Source organism: Dermacentor albipictus, chromosome 10, assembly GCF_038994185.2.
Source record: "Dermacentor albipictus isolate Rhodes 1998 colony chromosome 10, USDA_Dalb.pri_finalv2, whole genome shotgun sequence".
Classification (NCBI taxonomy): domain Eukaryota; kingdom Metazoa; phylum Arthropoda; class Arachnida; order Ixodida; family Ixodidae; genus Dermacentor; species Dermacentor albipictus.
In genome coordinates, this window is record NC_091830.1 from 5,241,076 (window position 1) to 5,260,608 (window position 19,533).

The window sequence follows — 19,533 nt, forward strand, 5'->3', positions numbered from 1 at the left end:
CGGCGTTTTCGCATTTCTCTCCCACCGAAATGCGGCCGCCGCGGACGGGTTTCGAATCCGCAACCTCTTGCTTAGCAGCGCAACGCCAAAGCCACCATGGCGGTTAGGTGCCTTGTCGTGCCCACTACGTTGCTCAACAATTTAAGCGCGCCAACATAGGTGCTCGTATAATTAAGTCTGTGTGTGTGTGCAAGTACATTTATTTGCTAATTTCCTTGCATCATTTCTGCTCATCCATTAGGAAAATAAGCTTTGTGGATATCTAAATGCGGCCTCCACGGCCTGGGTTCGATCAACATAGAGAGTGCGTGCAAATGAGCAGAGACCGAGGCTAGCCCTACCTGGGTGTGGCAAATTATTTACACGGTACGAATAGCGCGTGCCGGGAGAGAGGACCATGAATTCGCTGGTAGCGATCATCTCTCCCATCTGTCGCTTTGTTCATCTATACCCATACATGCAACACCCGTCCCCAGTGTAGGGTAGCCAACCGGGCTCAGTCCTGGTCAACCTCCCTACCTTTCATTTATCATTTGCTCTCTCTCTCTCTCCGACCGTACGCCTGAATTCGTTAATGGACACATACATGACTTTTAGTACCGACCACTCCTGGAGCTCATCTAGAAAAGAGGGATTTCCATTTTCATTTGAATTATGCCGAAAGATGTACATGGGAGGAAGAGAAGGGGGCTAAGTGCAAAAAAAGAAAAGGAAGAATAAGTGAATTTCCGGAACACCGATGCATTTCGTGGAGCACTTTTGGAGCAATGCATGAGGAACTGGTTCTCTCGTGCGGGTTCAAGTCAATTCAAGTTTATTTCCAACAACACAGAGTCCGAGGTTCTTGGGCGAAAAGATGACACAGGCATCTTGAGATTACCCAAGGACCCATTAAATAGCAGCCGGCAGATAGCAAAAAAAACCTTAAACACTGTACAAGAATGTGCTAAAATGTGGCATGAAATATAATTCACGCAACGCAACCCTTTTTACTGGACGAAATGAATGCACATAATGCAGATGTCACACAATAGCTGTAAACACTTGTGCGAAGGCAACAAAAATAATTTTGTACATAAAATGTAATATATATCAAGATAACAAAAGAAAGATGTTAGTCTTCGAGTGGTTCCTATACGTTTGAAAGCATAGTCCGCACATGGTTCTTGAATTTACATTCAGGAAGTTCGAAATTGGTACAAGTTAAAAATTTGTTCAGTATTACTCGTATCTGGTGTTGAAGAAAACATTCTCCGCAGCTCGTACGGAAAAGGAAACTGGCATGGATTAATTTTGGAGAGAGTATCGGGGGGCGCTATCAAATGAATGCTGATAAAGCTTGTTTTTCTTTGTATAAAGTAGTAATTAATATGTATAAAGATCACTTGCTCTAGTAATATCGTGATTTATTAACAGCTCATGAGCACATAGTTCGCGAGGGTGCCCATAAAAATTTTCAAATATTCTTAGAACCTTTTTCTGCGACACCTCGAGTCTGTTTCGGTTTTGTGCAGGCGATTTTCCCCATACTAGCGCCCAGTAAGACAAGCGAGAATAGAAGTGAACGAAATATACAGCTTTTTTTAGCCATAATGGTGCTCGGTTTGATAGCCTGTACAGGCAGCCTACAGTGTTGCCCAATTCAGAAGCAAGCTTTGACGCATGGGTATTCCACGACGTGTTTTCCTCGAATCAAACACCTAGACATTTTTTCGTGCGAATGCACTCTAACATTGTGCCTTGAAAGAAGAATTTCTTGATAAACAGCCAGCTGTCAATAATTCAAATTACATTCTCCATCTCCGAAAGCTATTACTTCCATCATTTTCTAAACTAAGCTTAAAATTAGTAAGGCGGAGTCCCTGTACGATTTCCTACAAAAATTACTTGAGGAAACTCAAGCTACGATCGTAGCTCCATGGGTAAAGTACAGGGTTTAGTAGAGTAGTTTGCTGGGCCAGTTGGTGCATGGTGAACGTATAATGGTTTCCAGCAAGTACGGACGCGAGCACAAGAAGTAGAAACAGACAGGACAACGCTGGACAACCAGCGTTGTCCTGTTTGTTTCTACTTCTTGTGCTCGCGTCCGTACTTGCTGGAAGCTATTATAAAGTACAGGGATTTGCCTAATATTGGTGCTCGTGGCTTAAGAGTTTTTAATCGCGCTTTTCCTTTATTAATTTACAAGCAATCATTACTTTCTAAATACAGGAAGGCAAGATTGATTCACCCACGTGCACAATCATGGCACATTGTTGCATTGGAACGCAATACTTTATTTAAGGTGACCAGCTTGCAAAGCCGAAAGCCATATTTGAAAACAGGAGAATGAAGTTTGGGCAGATTCATGTACTGTCCATCATTGCAATTTTTTGTGTTTTTTATGTCGTGTAGCTCAGAAACACTCTTCCAATACCTATGAGACACGCAGGCCCGCGCACGTGTCGGTTTGGCGGTCATTTCGCGCCACTTTCATTTGCGGTGGAGACGAAGATTTGGTCCATCGGCGCACTATACCGCGCTGCCACCTGACGCGAAGGGAGCCGGCCGAGCTAATACACCTTTACTGCATTCCAGACGGCGCACGAGCGGCGAACCATAAATACATAGCGCTGGCGGCGCGCCGGACCTCGGCCGAACGCTATACGCGCACCGGTAGGCTTAGCGGTTGGATACCAGCGTGCATAAATGTCGCGGGCGGAGAGCGTTACGTGTCGAACGAGTCAGCGCAAATTGATACGCATTCCATAGATGACTGAAAAAAAATGGCGCGGGAGGGAAGGTTAGCCGGCTGCGAGGTGACTGGGTTAGTGGCAAACGAACGACATGCTGCGACAGTTCTGCGAACTGCGGGCTGCACGCAGATTGAAAGCATTGCAGGGAGAGCGCACATTCGGAGATTATCTGCGCGACACTTGTGGGCGCATCATTCAGTGCAGGACAGAGAAACGTCCTCCTGCGAGATACCTATGCAATCGCCCAGCTATAGCGACCATGCAGAGGCATTTGAGGAATTCGGAATCGAATGCCCGTGTATGCCCGTGTATGCAGGTATAAGGTGAAAAGCCAATGTTAAAAGAGCAAGCGGACCAACCACGGCTGGCATCGTTGTCCACGCGATCTCTCGAATTTTTCTCAGTCGGGTAACACGTGTTTCACTCAAGATATTCGTAGAAGACAAGCAATGCATATAACCGCCTTATATTGTTTGGTGCTCTTGAGAGTCACGTATTATACCCACGGAGGTGTCATAAATCTGACAGACTCGTGAGAGGTGCGCTCCCGGTAGGTCGTCGGGTCACAGCAGACGAGTGTGTTACGGGCTGCGCGACGCACAATGCAGGCGTCGCCTCTTTGTCGATCGATGTTGCGATGGGAGTGCGCCTGCTCCCACTCACGTACACCTTCGGCTGTCATGAAATCGGAGCCCTGGCTGAAGTTGCAACACGGGGGCATCCCTGTGGTGGGATTGCGCTGTATCAGTTTATTTGCCAGTAAGCGGTTGCCTTCTAAATGTCGGTGTTGTGTAGGAGGTGGCGGGAAGGTATAATGTAACGTGGATATCAGTAAGCCAGAGTCGCGTTATTGATCCTTTTCTTCGGTGTATACCACCTTCAGTAGGCCTCCGTTTCCCGGCTCATAACATTTGCTGCCTTTTTTTTTATGAGGAGGGGGATGACGTTGTTACTAGCTCAAAGTCAACGTATCTTGTAGATACGGCCGTAAATTGCCTCGCCCGCCTATAACAACGCATACCGGTTAGATGGCGGGGTTGGAAGTGAGCCAAATATGCTTCGAACTGTCTGTCACATTTCCCTCAGCTATAGCCTGCCCGATGGGCTTACCATTAACTCTCCAGCTCAAAACCTAAACACTTCGCTCCTAAGCATATAAGGACCTCCACAGGAGTGCAATGGAAGTCGTGCTTGCGCATGGTGTCTTTCTCTATATGCTTCATTGATCAGCCCACATGGTATCAAACTCCAAGCAATCCAAAAAATAATGTTTAATGTCATCAAGTGTTTGACAGCACACACAGGATGACGATGCCGTGTTAACTCCTATCTTGTACTGCCATGATGGAGTTTGCGGCGGTTGATTCATTAGACGATTCTGCAAATGTTGGGAACTTCCGTCGTCGGCTTTTCCACAACACTTGTTGATCTATGGATCAGCACATATGACAAGAGGAAATGTGCAAATAAATAGATTCGCATACATACACTGAATTATATGAGCACTTACATCGACGCGCTTGGATCGTCGAGCAGCGTACTGGGCACGACAAGGCATTTATACCCGCCGCTGCTAAGCCAAAGGGCACGGGTTAAAATCCTGTGCGTGGCGGTTGCATTTCGAAGGGGGCGAAATGCAATAAACACCCCCGTACCGTGCACTGGGTGCAGGTTAAGGAACCTCAGGTGGCCAAAATTAATCCGGCGTCCCCCACTACTGTGTGCTTCATAATGATATCGTTGTTTTAGCGCGTAAACCCCGAGACCCCCCCCCCCCCCCCGCCCCCCTTCTTTTTTTAGCGACACTGCACCTCGTAAATGTGCACGTTCAGGTAAAGATGACAAGCAGTTCGAACGAGCAATGAAACACACATAATAAGTATCAATCGCAACTCTAAGGAAGCGTTGAAACACCTACACCGTGAACAGAGAATGCAGCACGCTTCCGAGTAGTCGAATCCCTGCTGCTTCCAAGCTCTCCAGTTCCACTCCCTGTATACCTTACTGCCTAATACAACAATGGCGAACTCCGTGTAGGTGCAATAAATGTGGGTGGCTTCAGGTCTGCGACGCTCATTTGTCGCACAAGCTTAGGGCTGGGGTAACCACAAAGAAGGTAAGCGGCTCAAGACAGTCTGTTTCATCACCCTCTGTTTTCTGAGTAGCTTTCTTCGTTGGCCTGAACATTGACGCTGCCCGCGCAAGACGGTCAGCAGCCTCGTTGCCTGTGACGGTACGCCCAACGGAACGTGATAGTAGAACCGAGGCTGCGTAATTGTTTAGCAACGTGTTATGAGCACCCAGTGCGCTTGTGAAGTCGCAATATGCTTTGTAGTAATGGTAATCTAGCATTGCCCTTCGCGAAGCAGCAGTAGGAGAACCGTAGCAGCAGCAGCAGAGCAGCAGTAGGAGAACAGTAGAGAAAGAAGGAGAGGTCAGCCGGTAAAGCGTGAGTCTAGCCGGCTGTACACTTCACAGAGGTAAGGAGGAGAGACAGGGAGAGGAAGTAGGTGGCGATATACACTAGTACAATTAACTATATACACATTACCCAATATGCGGTATTGGCGCGTGCATTACACACAAAATGAATGCGTCTAAACGCAATGTTCTCTCGTAAACACATTTTATACATTCGAATTCAAGCCGCACGTATTCTAATGTCGAGCGTCTAAGCTCGTCTCGCATAGAAGACCATACGGTGACCTTATGATGTGTTGCGCATGATCAACTTATCTCCATACGCCCAAAAGCATCTGCTGTGAAAAGGGGAGTGAGTCAGAGGGTCCCGTATGACATTGAGCGTATTTCACTCAGTCGCATGTTGGCGGCACACGTGCAGCATGCGAGATATTGCCTCTAAAGTACCACAGAGGCAACCGTTAATATTTCCACCGCTGCGACTTTTTTAAGATATTGGCAAGTGTACGCAACCCCGAGTCCGTGACCGAGCCGTAGTAGATGGAGTTGCAATGTCTGAAAAGAGGACAGCAGGCTGTGGCCGGAGAAACTTCGATCCCCAGTGCTGCTTAGATGGCAGCAGTGATAATGCGGCTGCAGCCAACTGAAGACTTCAGAATTGGAAGCACATATGCCGCTGCACTCACACACGAACAATTGGCTACTCTGCGATGCAGGAGAAATAATTTTAAACTCTATTCCTGGCGCCACCTAAGGGAGAAAGAACGAGATATAGTGAATCTACTGCTTACAGATGGCAAGGGTTACATAGGAATTGACGCATTCATGCATAGTACATAAGCACACGACACGAACAAGCACATTACTTAACCTTAACTATAACACAATACACACAATATGCACAACTGCCTTGCGCCCAACGAGAACACTCTTAGCTTTTCTCGTGGACACTGGCTTGGTCCAAACGTTCAATTACCGGCTGCGCCACGTTACCCATTGCTTTCGCTCCCGGAACAAGTGTAAATTACAAGAATTACAAGTAACGCTGGAACATTCGGCTTTTAAAATGTTTGGTGCCCCTGCTGTTGCTTAGTAAATCAAGAAGAAAAAAAAAAGATGGCAAAGAGCGCTACTTTTTAACTGGCTCTTCCAAACTGACTTCGAACAAGTTTTGAATAAAACACCAGTACGCCCTGCCCGCCTCGGTGGGTCAGTGGCTGTGAAGTTTCGCTGCTTAGCCTGAGGTCGTGGGTGCGATTCACAGCGTCGGTGACAGATTTCGATGGAAGATAATTACGAAAACGTTCATGTACCATGGTTGGGTTCCCGTTAAAGAACCCCAGGGGGTCAAAATTAATCATCCGTCGCAGCGTTCCTCATAATCCGTGATGCTGTTTCAAAACATTCAATCCTCCAATTTTGACCTTACGCCCGAAATGTTAAGACGAAAAAAAAAAAAAGCCTAGAGTGACATAAAAAAAGTCCGAAGACAGTCTGGTCAGTCACTGGCACGGGAACAGTACAGGATGCATCATGCAGTACTTCCAAGAAAGCCACCGGACGCAAACATCCGCTATATGGAGGTCACACGTACAGTTTCATATTCACGGCCTCACACTGAAACCGGTCTGAAACAGAAATCAAACGACAAAAACAAAACAACAACAGAAAGCGCATCACTGTTGCTTTTTAATAAAATGTATCATACAAAAAAAAGGAAGGGACGACAAAGGAAAGCGCTCCAGCCAAGGCAGTTGTCAGACACAGTCCGTCATGCTACAGTTCAGGAAAGAATGTCTCTTGGCCACAGTCCAAGAGCATTGCATAATAATGCTAATGTGCAGGCTGTTCCAGCGAAGACATACTAAAATGCTTAAAGGTTGCCTGTGGCAGATAGCACAATTCTAGCCCATGAGCCGGTCTGCTCCAAGCGGCGGACATTACTTGCACATAAAGTTGAAATGCATAATCGACTAATTAAGAAAATTCTCTAATGGACGTTCTAAGTAATTACCTTATGGCCCATCTTGCAATTTACAAATTCTAGCCGTAGTATTCTCAGTATGACACCAGTTTCGAGACATTATTTCCCGAACTTGGCGGAGAAATGCATTGGCGATCCAGTTAATTTCTGAACAAAACGTCTTTTATGCATTCAAGCACAAGTTTAACTGGAACGCCATGCATTTCGTCGCAAAGTTCTTCGGGAATTAATATTGTTACGGGGATGTTGCGAGTATAGAAAAACTATATTCACAATATATATATATATATATATATATATATATATATATATATATATATATATATATATATATATATATATATATATATATATATATATATATATATATATACCAACAACACGTAGCAGCCAGTGTCTCCTACCCGCCGTGGTTGCTCAATGGCTATGGTGTTGGGCTGCTGAGCACGAGGTCGCGGGATCGTATCCCGGCCACGGCGGCCGCATTTCGATGGGGGCTAAATGCGAAAACACCCGTGTACTTAGATTTAGGTGCACGTTAAAGAACCCCAGGTGGTCAAAATTTCCGGAGTCCTCCACTACGGCGTGCCTCATAATCAGAAAGTGGTTTTGGCACGTAAAACCCCAAATATTATCATATTATTAGTGTCTCCTATCTCCTTCCTCTCTCTTTCTTTCACCCTTCTGTAACAATATATCGAAACTGGTGTCATACTGAAAATTCGCTCCAAATGGATCCGCCTTGTGAACTCTACGGCTACAATTTGTTAAATGCAATATGGGCCATAAGGCAATTACTTAAAACGTTCATTAGGGAATTTAATTAGTCGATTATGCAGTTCAACTTCTTGTGCAAGTAATGTCCAGCTCTTCGAGTAGACCAGCTCATGGGCTAGAATCGTGCTATCAGCCACAAGCAACCTTTAAGAATTTTAGAAAGTGTTCGCTGAAACAGTCTGTATATTACTACTAATAGCTCACCGTGGTTGCTCAGTGGCTATGGTGTTGGGCTGCTGAGCACGAGGTCGCGGGATCGAATCAATCCAGGCCACGGCGGCCGCATTTCTATGGGGGAGAAATCTGAAAAAACCCGTGTACTTAGATTTAGCTGCGCGTTAAAGAACCCCAGGTGGTCGAAATTTCCGAAGTCCTCCCCTACGGCGTGCCTCATAAACAGAAAGCTGTTTTGGCACGTAAAACCCCATAATTTACTATTAATACAAATGCAATAATAATAATAATAATAATAATAATAATAATAATAATAATAATAATAATAATAATAATAATAATAATAATAATAATAATAATAATAATACGTTATTTCTCACTTCGGTGTCCCAGGCTCAAATTGTGCGCAACAACTGCCGTCGGAGGTGTCGTCAGCCCTCGCTTTTCGAAACAGCGCCAAAACAGAAAGGCCGAAGGCAAGGCAGCTGATGAAGCACGCCGCTTGCTAGAAAAAAGGGGCAAAAGATAAATCCTGAAACTTCTGCGTGTTTTGATGCTTGGATGCCAGCGCTTCCCAGTTACTGCTATTCAGGCACTAACAACTCTATTCTCACGACGCTGCACAGCGCCGGTCAGCTTACAAGCTATAGACATGATCCGCCTATAGGCGGATCATGTCTAGTTTGGTTTAACACACTGCACCGTATTCCGCCACACGTAACCGAAACGTGTTGTAAGTCTTCAGGCGGCGCTTTCCTGGCCAGGTAGTTTCTATGGCGATTACTTGACTAAATGTATTCAGTTACGTGGTCTTTTTTTTCTCATGGCCGTGCAGCGTCCCCATCCCAATTCCTGCGTGCTTGCGAACCTTGTGTAAGACTTCTCATTAATCAGGAGGCGCTAAAAGATGAAGTTCGAAGTTTTTCAAAGGCACGAGCCCGGTGGCGAAAGTACAGCTATTTAGCGTGGGCGTCGGAATTCCCGCTTGACCTTTAATATAACGTCGTTAGGAGCAATGCTTTTCTAGGCGTCTGTATTACTTGTGATGCAAGAAACATTTCATATGCACACGTGTCCACTCTTCTGGGTCTAGCCTACGTGCGGCCCACTTCGCCTTTTTTGTCTGTTCTTTTTCAATTTGTTCGCGTTTCCTACATTTTATTTCCCAATGTAAAAACCTCATATATATTGTTATATACGTTCAGCTTTTCAAAAAAATCTCTTTCTTCGCCACTTCGTCAAGGTAATCTCTTGCTACTGCATGGGTCTCTCTTCCATTTCTTTTGGTTCATTTTATCTCATAAAAGCTTACATATTTCTTTCAGCCATTTCAATGCTACATATTTCCGCATCGATATTAGCACCATTAATAGTCTCTTAACTCTGTTCCTGCCATAAGGGGAAAATTTTTGCAAATATTTTCGGCGTAACTGAGCGGATCGGCATTCCACAAAAGACCACAAAATATATGGAACGACATTTCATGTATTCCGAGTCTTTTACTTGTTAGATACATGTAGCAGTAACTATGTGGAACTGTGTTCCAGTGCAGTGATTTCTGTTATCCGGAACACTGTTTCACGCACCTGTACTCATTACATGGTAGATTGCTCCATTCACTATAGCTGGAACCGCGTTTAAGTTTGAGATTCCGCATACTCAACCATGTGCACGCACTTTTCACGCTTCTCCTCACGCAGGTCAAAGTCCAGGTGCGCTGCCTCGACGGCCACAGAGACCTGGTCTTCAAGTCGGCCAAAAGCTGCGCCTGCTTCCACTGCAAGAAGAACTGACCGAGCGGGTGGTTCCTCCTCGACAGTTGGATGGCCGTCGATGTGGCATCATCCCTTCGCAGTATTTCCTTGTCGTCGCATACAGCTGTTCACGGAATATTTATAACCGAACACCAAACTGTGCATCTAGTTTAACTACAGTAATCGGGTTTACGTCATGTGAGAAAATAATGTGCGCTAATAATGAAAAGCAAGAGCCCTAATATTCTCACGTCCTGACCTTGCACTCACTCTAGCGAGGGTCGACAACAGTGTGAGATTTCATCCTTTTATTTGTGCTCGCTAATATTGATTCGTTAATTAATTATTCTGGTGACATATCAGGAATGTATTCTTTTTCTTTCTTACTGTGTTTGTTTGTGTGATAGCTGTGACTGTCTTATATAACCCAAGCAAGCTTTCTCAATGTTATATATGCTATTTCAGTTGAGCAGCATATATGTCTGCAGATCAAATTTGTGTGTAGCAGGGCAAGATAAACGATGAAAGATATATACACTCTAACTGTATTGTGTACCAATGTCAAAAGTTGGATGTTTGTGAAAATAAAGTATTATAAATTGTTGTAGCCGAAGGTCTCTAAACTTATCAATATTCGGAAGTCCATGAGACTCGCTCAATGATTTACTTGTAGAAAATCTTCCCAGATGATTTTCTCATGGAACTATGACAATGCTGCCCAAAGGGGATGCTATGGCAGTGTTGCCCTCTTCAAACCAACAGTGGAAAGTGCAATGGCAACTCGAAGCGACTCGGCAATCTGCAAAGAACTGAAGAGATCACAACAAGCATTTCACTCCGTCCTGCAGAGCGCTTAAACTAGTGATTGGTGCAAATTGCTGATGTGTTTGTTTCATTTCATTTCATTTATTTACTTTCGGGGCCGCGTAGACGTTAGAGAAAGGAATAGGTGACAACACAAAATAAGGAAGTAGCGAAAAGAAACAGCAGCAAGTCGTCGAATTGCAGCCTTGAACGGTGTGCCATGTTGGATAAAGACGATGGAGGCGGGAAGGTGATTCCAGTTTCCGCTAGAACATGGAACAACCGATTAGTTCTTGCTACTGGAACACCAACTCTGTGTCTTTTATCAATGCGTGGTGACACGTAGTTCGAAGTCCAAGCAAAGCCGATCGCACACTTATTGTTTTCACGAACTGTTCTAGCGCGCCTTGACAGTAGACCATTGTCCCTCGACACGATTTTCACATGCCGCCGACAGAAGATATCGCAGGTGAAGGCGACAAAGGGACTACTTCGGTTTTTGAAAGAGACGGGATTGGACAAGCGGCTGTGAGAGTGACGTCGCGTACCATGCCAGAATGATGGACTCCAACGGACCATGTGTGTGTGCTGTGATATGTGCTCTCTCTCCCTCTCCCCCTTCCCCATCTTTAATCTCCCCCATCCCTCTCCCATGTGTAGGGTAGCAAACCGGTCAAGCCAAACTGGTTAACCTCCCTACCTTTCCTTCTCCACTTTTTCCTTCCTTCCTTCCTTCACGAACTGCACCCCTTCGCACCGCATTCCCAACAGGAACTTTGACCAATTTGCCCGAATAGCTAATCGGTGATGTAGAGACCTCAGTACACTGATGGAACGCAAGTGATCACTAGCTTTGAATGCAGTTGCGCTAATAATGACATAGGTAAGGACATGAATTCTGAGTCGATACTGCAATGTCAGGAAGGTGTACTCCGTGCAAACTACTTATGCGCGTTTATTAAATTCGTATTATTTATTTATTTGAAATACTCTCAAGGCCAGATGACGTTACTTCAGTACATTATTCTTCAATAACAAATTTAATTTATGTATATTTAATGCAGATGCTTTGTCCGTTCCATTTCTTCCAATTTGCTAGATGAAGATGCGCGGTGTAAGGATAGCGCTGGTAATGTTAACATTATCTAAAGATAAAGTGAAAGTGGCCGGTTATAGGTCAAGCTCGTTGCTATCGCACAACTCGGTGCCAAGTGAATTCTTTTTTTTCAGAACATTCTTGGAAGGGTATACTTAACTAAAATCTGCGTTCTGTAGCTTCACAGAGGCCCGGAAACCAGATACAAATCAGGGCTTGACGTCGCGGCGCACATGATACACCACTCAGCTGTACATCCACGTTCAATATGAGCTGCAACACCTGTGCTAATCAGTGAACGGGCTCCAAGACTGCATGGTGGCGCCGACATTAAAAAAAAATCCAGAATACCACTCTAATTACTGGTACTTACTAAACCTATTTTTAATGCGTCAGAGCCGCTGTGCAGTATTGGACCTCCTGCGAGCACGGGCACTGGTGTTGCAGCTCATATTGAACGCAACTGTACGTATCATATGAAATCTTAACCTGAACAGAAACAAAGCATAAAATAACATGAACATTGCTATGTCTTCAAAATTCAGTGCTGTTAATAAACCAAGACTTGCGCTGGAGGATCTCGCGTCAGTTCATAGTTGTCAATGCTCAGGTTGCGTAGTGTAACACACACGCAACACAAACTCGCGGGTTACTAAACTTCACGGCAGCCAAAACCCTGTCTCGTATGAGCTGTGAAATCACTCACCTGGCACTTTCCTTTAGCAGGTGCTGAAGCTGAAGACTATAGCGGGTAAGCGCTCTTTCGTGTACATAGAAATAAATCATCGCTTCATTTTCTTTCTTTCTTTAATCTCTTCGAGTGCTGTCGCCTAATAACAGTATCCAGCCTGAGCTGAGCCTGAGCCTGAGTTTGTACTTTTGAGACTTTCGACTACATAGGTGTGGAGACATTTGCCATAGTCTTCCTGTGGAAACGTTGCTCTAAAAGTCCTGGTGCTTGTGTGAAAAGATTTGATATGTAACCGTGAACCCTGAATGATGTGTGACGAAACCACCCAAGAGATAAAGAGTAGCGGGCGCCTTAAATTGCGCGCCAAGATCTCCTTATATCATATCAATAAAAAAATGGCAGCTGGAAGGCTCTGTGTTTAAGTTTCCCCATAAAAGAATTATCTTTCCTCGTATATTCGAATTACAGACCAGTGCTATCATGTCTGCAGCTTGTGCGTAAGTAGTACGTTACGCATTTTTCTGACGCGATTTAATGTTAAACATTCATTTAGCTCAATAGTGCACATGCGCTTGGCGGAGGGCCTAGAAGAATGAAGACGTATGCTTCACCTCCGCGCACGTGCGTGCGCATGTGACGTACGTTGATTGTGGTAGTGTTGCTTGCCTAACTTCGGCGACAGCTTCACTTTAGATCCACTTTCAGAGGGTGGAATGGAGCTGGATATTTTTTTTTTTTTCAGCGCGCCGTAACGTGACGATCCGACATAAACGGCAGCCAAACATGTTACCTGTTTAAGGCCATCCATGGCCTGTTCTAAGCACCGCCGTTTACCAAGCGCGTACATTCTTCCTTTATTTAGAAAGTTGGCCTTGCGGCGTAAGAAGAGTAAAGAATCTGATTCGAACACCTGTGAAAAAAAATATACGGACCACAGGTTCACAGAAAAAAGCTCAATTTATACGCGATCCCGACGCACAAACTGGTGTCGGCGAGCACACTGGAAAGCTTGCACTGCCATGTTCGGACTGCAGTCCTCAGTTTCAAATTACATTTTTGTCGCGAAATCCCTGGTCATAATACTTTTTGCTCAGGTGAGCATATCCTATACCATGGGTATTCTTTATCATAAAAACATATTAAAAATCGTCCTGTAGCCTACCTCAGAAATCCACGCATAAAAATTGTATAATTGAATAATGAACAAAATGTTAATAACAAACTCTTTAACTAAATACTTTAGTGCATATATTGAAATGTGCCAATTGAAGCCAATGATTTCACAAGATATATTCACTTAAAAGGAATCTTCAAAATAGCAACAGTTTTGATATACGGGCTGTCAAAACTGCGGTAAAAATGCCCTTTTGTTCTATTTACTTTCTTAAAAAGGCATTTTTATAAACTGAAGCTAAAAAATTACTGCAACACCAATGCATGTCGCAAACTTTGGGAACATATGTCTCGAAACTGGTACCATCCTCAGAATTCGTACTAAGTGAATGTAACTTTCAAGGTCATTGGCTGCATCCATAAATTACAATATTCACCGTAAATAATTAGTTTACAAGTTAATTAGCGAAATATTGTTAATTAGATAAATAATCATTTTGTTTTTCATGCGAATAATGCCCGCCTTTAGATTAACCTACCTCAATATGTATAATTGCGCTACATCTCGGGTGTGTCCTTAAAAATACCGTTAACGACACAAAAAAGTAAAAAGAAACATAGTTCTCGATAATGTTGATCAGCAGAGATCTATGGTGTGAACCATAGATCCATAGATGGTAGTCAGGCGGGCAGCTAGGATGTATGCCCACTTTCAATCAACAAACTAAGTTAGCTGCATATTCAACGCTTTTTGTCCCACATTAGAGTACGCGAGCGTCGCGTGGGATCTGTTGAAAAAAAACCTGGTGGATAGAATTGAAAAACTTCGAAGAGTGGCCAGATTCATCTTGTCAAAATATAGTTCAACCGACTCTGTAACTGAAATGCCCAGGAAGCTCAACCTACCCCTACTTTCAGTAGGCAGAAAGATAGCTAGACTAAAATTTCCTTATCTGATTCGCCATAACTGGTTTAACCATAATACACAGCAGTACATAAAACAGCGTCTGTCTCGAACAGTACGAAGTAGCAACCTATAGAGCAAATTCAACCCATTTCAGCACGAACAGATGCACATGAGTACTCGTTTTTCCCCAGAACAAAAGAGGAATGGAACGCGCTGCCACGTGAATTACTAACAGTAGACAGTCTGAAGAAATTTGAAACCACACTAACAATTTTTTTTACCTCGGCTAGAAGTACATAGCTGCTACTTTAATAATGGTAATTTGTCTAACTTACGTTCCTGGTTGTAACACACATGATTATTCCAGCGGCTGTGGTACATTTGATACCACCCTATTGTAATTTGTCTTTTGCTTCTTCTTGCTTTGCATTGTGCCTTCTCCTCTGTATATGCCTTATTTGGCCTGTTCGAGACTGCCGCAGCACTGCTATCTTGTTTCGTTTCTCCTGCGACCGCCCTGTAACGGCCTTCAGCCAACAGTATTGAGGAATAAAATTTAAAAAAAAAGTAGTGCGCCTTCACGTGCGTATCTCCCGACAAGTTCACAATAGATGCGGCAGGTCCGCGAGCGTCAGAATTACCGACTGTACGCCGGAGACGGGTCGCCACCCGGTGCTTCTCTCGGGCAACAAGGGGTCAGCGGTGCAGGTCCTACGCAAACATCGTGCAGATCAAACAAACTCGTCCGGCGGTGGCGTCGGAACGAGTGCCGGGCGCATCACAGTGTGATGTGGCACGACACGGCCCAAGCAGAATTCGGCAACGCGTGCACGTGCGCTGACACGCCAGCTGTTGTCGAAAGAGCACAGAAGCTACTTCACAGCTTTCTGGGCGGACAGTCGGTGGGTAGCGCCCGCGCGGACGACTGACGCAATTCATTGAACGTTGTCTTTGCAAATCAAGTTGAGCACAGTGGCGCATTGGGAAAATCCAGCTCCACCTATCGCAAGTCATGCACTGTTTTCATTTTCCCACTCGCTAGCAAGAAAACCCACGTCCTGCGCACACGTGTTTGATTAAAGGGTGCCAACATCTTGCAATTCGACGGGATTATAGCAACTAGGCTGACGGCAGGGTCATTCCACGCGAAACGTTCCAGACCCTAAAAGAGACCATCGCCGATTTTCTTGACAAAAAATGGGCTATAGTTGGTTATTGTGGGAATGAGGATTCATCAAAGTACTTCACACAATATTTTTTTTTGTGTGTGTAACATAAGCAGTTTTCGAAGTTATCCCGAGGAAGCAAATGTTGGTTGTAAATAAATTTTTTAAGCTCAGGTGTGAAACTAGGTGCAATGACAAATTTTCGTTTAGACGACGGTGGCGATATGGGCTTGTTGGTCGGTCATCATGGAATGGTGCCTCAAAAGAAACCAAGCCACCTTACTGCTCCGCATTCGCACGGGCTCTGCTCGTACCCCTGCGTGGATGTTTAAGACTGGCCTGGCGTTATCACCATTATGTTCAACGTGTGGTGTGTGCGGTGACATAGAACATTACCTAATGTGCTGTACTGTGTATAACGCGGAAAGGAGGGTGTTATTCGGGTCCCTCAAGAACACAGGACTTCCTCACAGTTCGCTTCAGGACATAGTTTTCCCGCGCGGGAACCGGTTGTGTAGGAATGAGGTCTCTCGCCTTCTGTTAAATTACCTACAGGACACGGATTTGGCTTCCACATGGTGAACTGAGGAGTGAACATTTGTAATTCGGAGGTCTGTGTCGGATTACGTGATTTAATTATTTTAAGTGTCGCTACGGTGGAGCAATTGCCGGCAACAACTGCAAGGCTAATCCCACCAGTAGCCTACAACAACTCAACTCAACTCAACTGGTGCCTGGATAGAGCAGCAAAACACGGACACAAGAAGAAACGAACGGAGGAAGACAAGCGCTAACTATCAACAATGAAATTTTATTTTCGCTATTGGTCGTACTTATACACACAAAGAAGCCACATGCGCAGCAATATCAAGCTCGAAGAGACGTGCACGACGACATGAGAACAATCTAAAACCGATACATCGAGAAGGCACCAAGAAAACCTAAATTATGCATTACAAATGCGGTCAGCTTTCGTGGCATGCGCAAATAATCCAATGTTCTCGCGGAAAATGATGGCGGCGGCTTGCTGATGCATTGGTCAGTGGCCGAAAGGACTTGCTCAGTTTCTGTTATGTTACACACTCGCATTTATACTTGTCTAAATAGCGGTGTTCTTTAGAAGAGGGCGACATGTACACATTAGCGCTTGTCTTCGGACGCAAAAAGGAACCTAATTCTTGCGTCCGTGTGTTGCTGCTCTATCCAGACACCATTCCTTCATTTAGAGTATCCTAACGGCGCACTTCTTTCACGTGACGTTATAGGTGAACCAATTTATAAACTTTCCGCATTTAATTGGCTCAATAAGAAAGAAAGAAATTATGCGATTTTAGAACAAAAATAACGTACAGCGCGAAGGACAAGGACAGCGAAAGACGACATACACAGCGCTGTGTATGTTAGTCTATTTTAGAACGTTTTGCACAAAGATTCGTGATGTCTCAGCCACAATAATTTGTAACACTTCTTTCTAGAATTTCTGCTAGAAGTAATGTCAGAAAATCAAAATTAAGTGCTTTCCCAGAAAATTACTGCCGAAGTTGCCAAGAAGTCACTTTCTGACGATGTTGAGACCGAGTTTAGGCATTAAGATCCTCCAGATTAAACTAAGTGAGATGGCTCATTATAGGCACCAACCTTACGGCTTGCTATTAAGAAAGTTTTATTCGAGTAAATTTTGTTTGAAGCGAGAAACTAATTGAAGTCCTCAAACAGTCTCGCCTGTAGGCACTACTGAACTGTGTCTTCACTGCAAAACACGTATGGGCCTCAAATGAATTCTTGCCGAGCTTATGAACTCCTTGTGCACAAAATATGGACGCATGCTTCTTTATTCGTGGTAAATGGGAGTAAACTATTACAATAATAAAGTCGTTAGATGAATGTAATTTGATTTTGGCTTCTAGCGCGAACTGAAACAGGGACACAGAAAGGAGCAGACAGGACGAGCGCTGAATGAATGTAAGACGTAAGAATGTAAGAATGAATGACGAGCGAGATGAATGTAAACCATGACTGCTTTAAAGTCGTCGTCAGGATGGAACAGTTATCAGGCAAGAAATATTGTGCTCGGCGCTGATTCATTGTTTTGTAAGTACTACAGATCAGCACAAACTTATGCAAGAGCCTGAATCATCTACACTGCGCACCAACCGAGTTGTAAAAGACAAATGTCAAGAAATTTTCAATCTACAGTTTGTGAGTGTTCGTGGACCTGGTCAAGAACCGTTTTCGTACTCGTGTTAAGCAGCAGAGGCTAATTATACTGCATCCGCGTAGGACAGAATGAGGTTAAGTTAGCCTCTATCTGCCACTGCAAAAAGCACACATCTATGGCATGGTAGTCTATACCTCACCGCCCTGAGCCCACAAAAATAGAATTTGAATTTGAATATACCTTCATTTCCAACAGATTGGGGGAGGCAGGGAAGAAAAGCGGCAGCTGCAGCTTGAAAAATCACCCTGCCCCCTATGATCACAAGACATGGGCAGCGCGGAGCTGCCGCGTGTTTTTGACAATACAAAAATACACAGTTGTGCAAGAATGCATGCGAAGCACGAAATGGAAAGTGAGTAGTTGCGTATGGAGAAGTTACACAATGTCTCACACATCACATAAAAAATAATATATATATATATATATATATATATATATATATATATATATATAAACAAGAAGCTGTACACTCCACTAATTTGCACTCCGGAAATAGCTTACCGTATACACATGAATATTAGTCCTGCTGATTCAGTCGAGAAAATTCTGACGGGGTAAGGGTACATACATCAATTCCAGATTTATTGTAAGCATTTAAAAGCCTTGATAAGGTGTCTTTTAGCATTTCTGAGCTGCAATTAGTTCTAGCACGGTGCACTGTCCAGGGTTCTGTGTTGCTTGAGAAATGTGAGGGGACACGTTCTTCTAAACATGATAATTTCACAAGGGATAGATCGCTTTTTCTGTTCATGTGATAAAACTTCTGGAAAGGTCGACGCCTATAAATTTCGTGCACTGTGATAATTTTAAACTTGTAAAATAAATGCTCGGTGTGTGAATTGTACGGAACATTTGCGAGAACGTGTACTATCCTTTTCTGTAATAAAAATAATATGTTTAAATTCGTATCAGTTGTAGTGCCCCATACGCCTTTTTCGATGTATTTTTACAGATGTAATGTGACGCAGCACACGTTCACTTGGCCACAGTGCACATGCGTGCCCGCCTCCCCCCCTCCCCCCGAAAAAAAGAGATGGCGGCGGCATAAAAGTGCTGTGCAGTGAAGACAAAATTCGTGAACGCCTACCGGTGAGGTTGGTCGCTTCAAAAATTTTTTCTGGCCTGAAATAAAATTTCTCAAATTATTATCGAGCTCTGATAGAAGCTGGAAACATGCGTATACTATGTCATGTACAACAATTCTTTTCCAACGGTATTGCACCTAAATACAAATGAATTCAGATGTCATCGCTACTTGTCTCCGTTTGTGTCCTCCCGGTCTTCGTCAGTGCAGTGGCGCGGAATATTCGGACCTCTATCCTAAATTGGAAAGCGTTAATATCATAGGAGCCGTGAATCGGTACTGTCCTCGCATAAGTGATTGTCCACTGCATGTCCGTGCAGGCTGCATGGTTGTGATTTATTTGGATGGAATAGGAAATATTGCTACTATTGTGTCGCCGGCTTTTCCACAAACAGTAGATTGTTTAAATTTCCAATGACGATGACATGAGGTGGCCCAGGGGGAAGGATTTAATGAGAGCAGCATTCCGGGCAAGTCGGTAATCCATTACTTAAATGATATTACGCGACAAAAAAAGAAAAAAACGACACGGATGTGAGAGACGACGACACACCTAGCGCGCTAGGTGTGTCGTCTTCTCTCACGTCCGTGTCATTTCTTTTTTTTTTT

At 44.1% G+C, this 19,533-nt stretch overlaps 1 protein-coding gene across 4 annotated transcripts in view; it reads left to right on the top strand.

Annotated features, from left to right (window-relative positions):
• Positions 1–10,425, top strand: part of Gpa2 (Glycoprotein hormone alpha 2) — a 166,611-nt gene extending 156,186 nt beyond the window's left edge. For all 4 annotated transcript variants that reach the window (XM_070526746.1, XM_065454451.2, XM_065454452.2 and 1 more), the window contains exon 4: positions 9,792–10,425. In XM_070526746.1, the coding sequence (XP_070382847.1) occupies positions 9,792–9,884 (93 nt within the window). In that variant the 3' untranslated portion in view covers positions 9,885–10,425. The remainder of the gene's footprint in view (positions 1–9,791) is intronic.
• Positions 10,426–19,533: the final 9,108 nt, after the last annotated feature.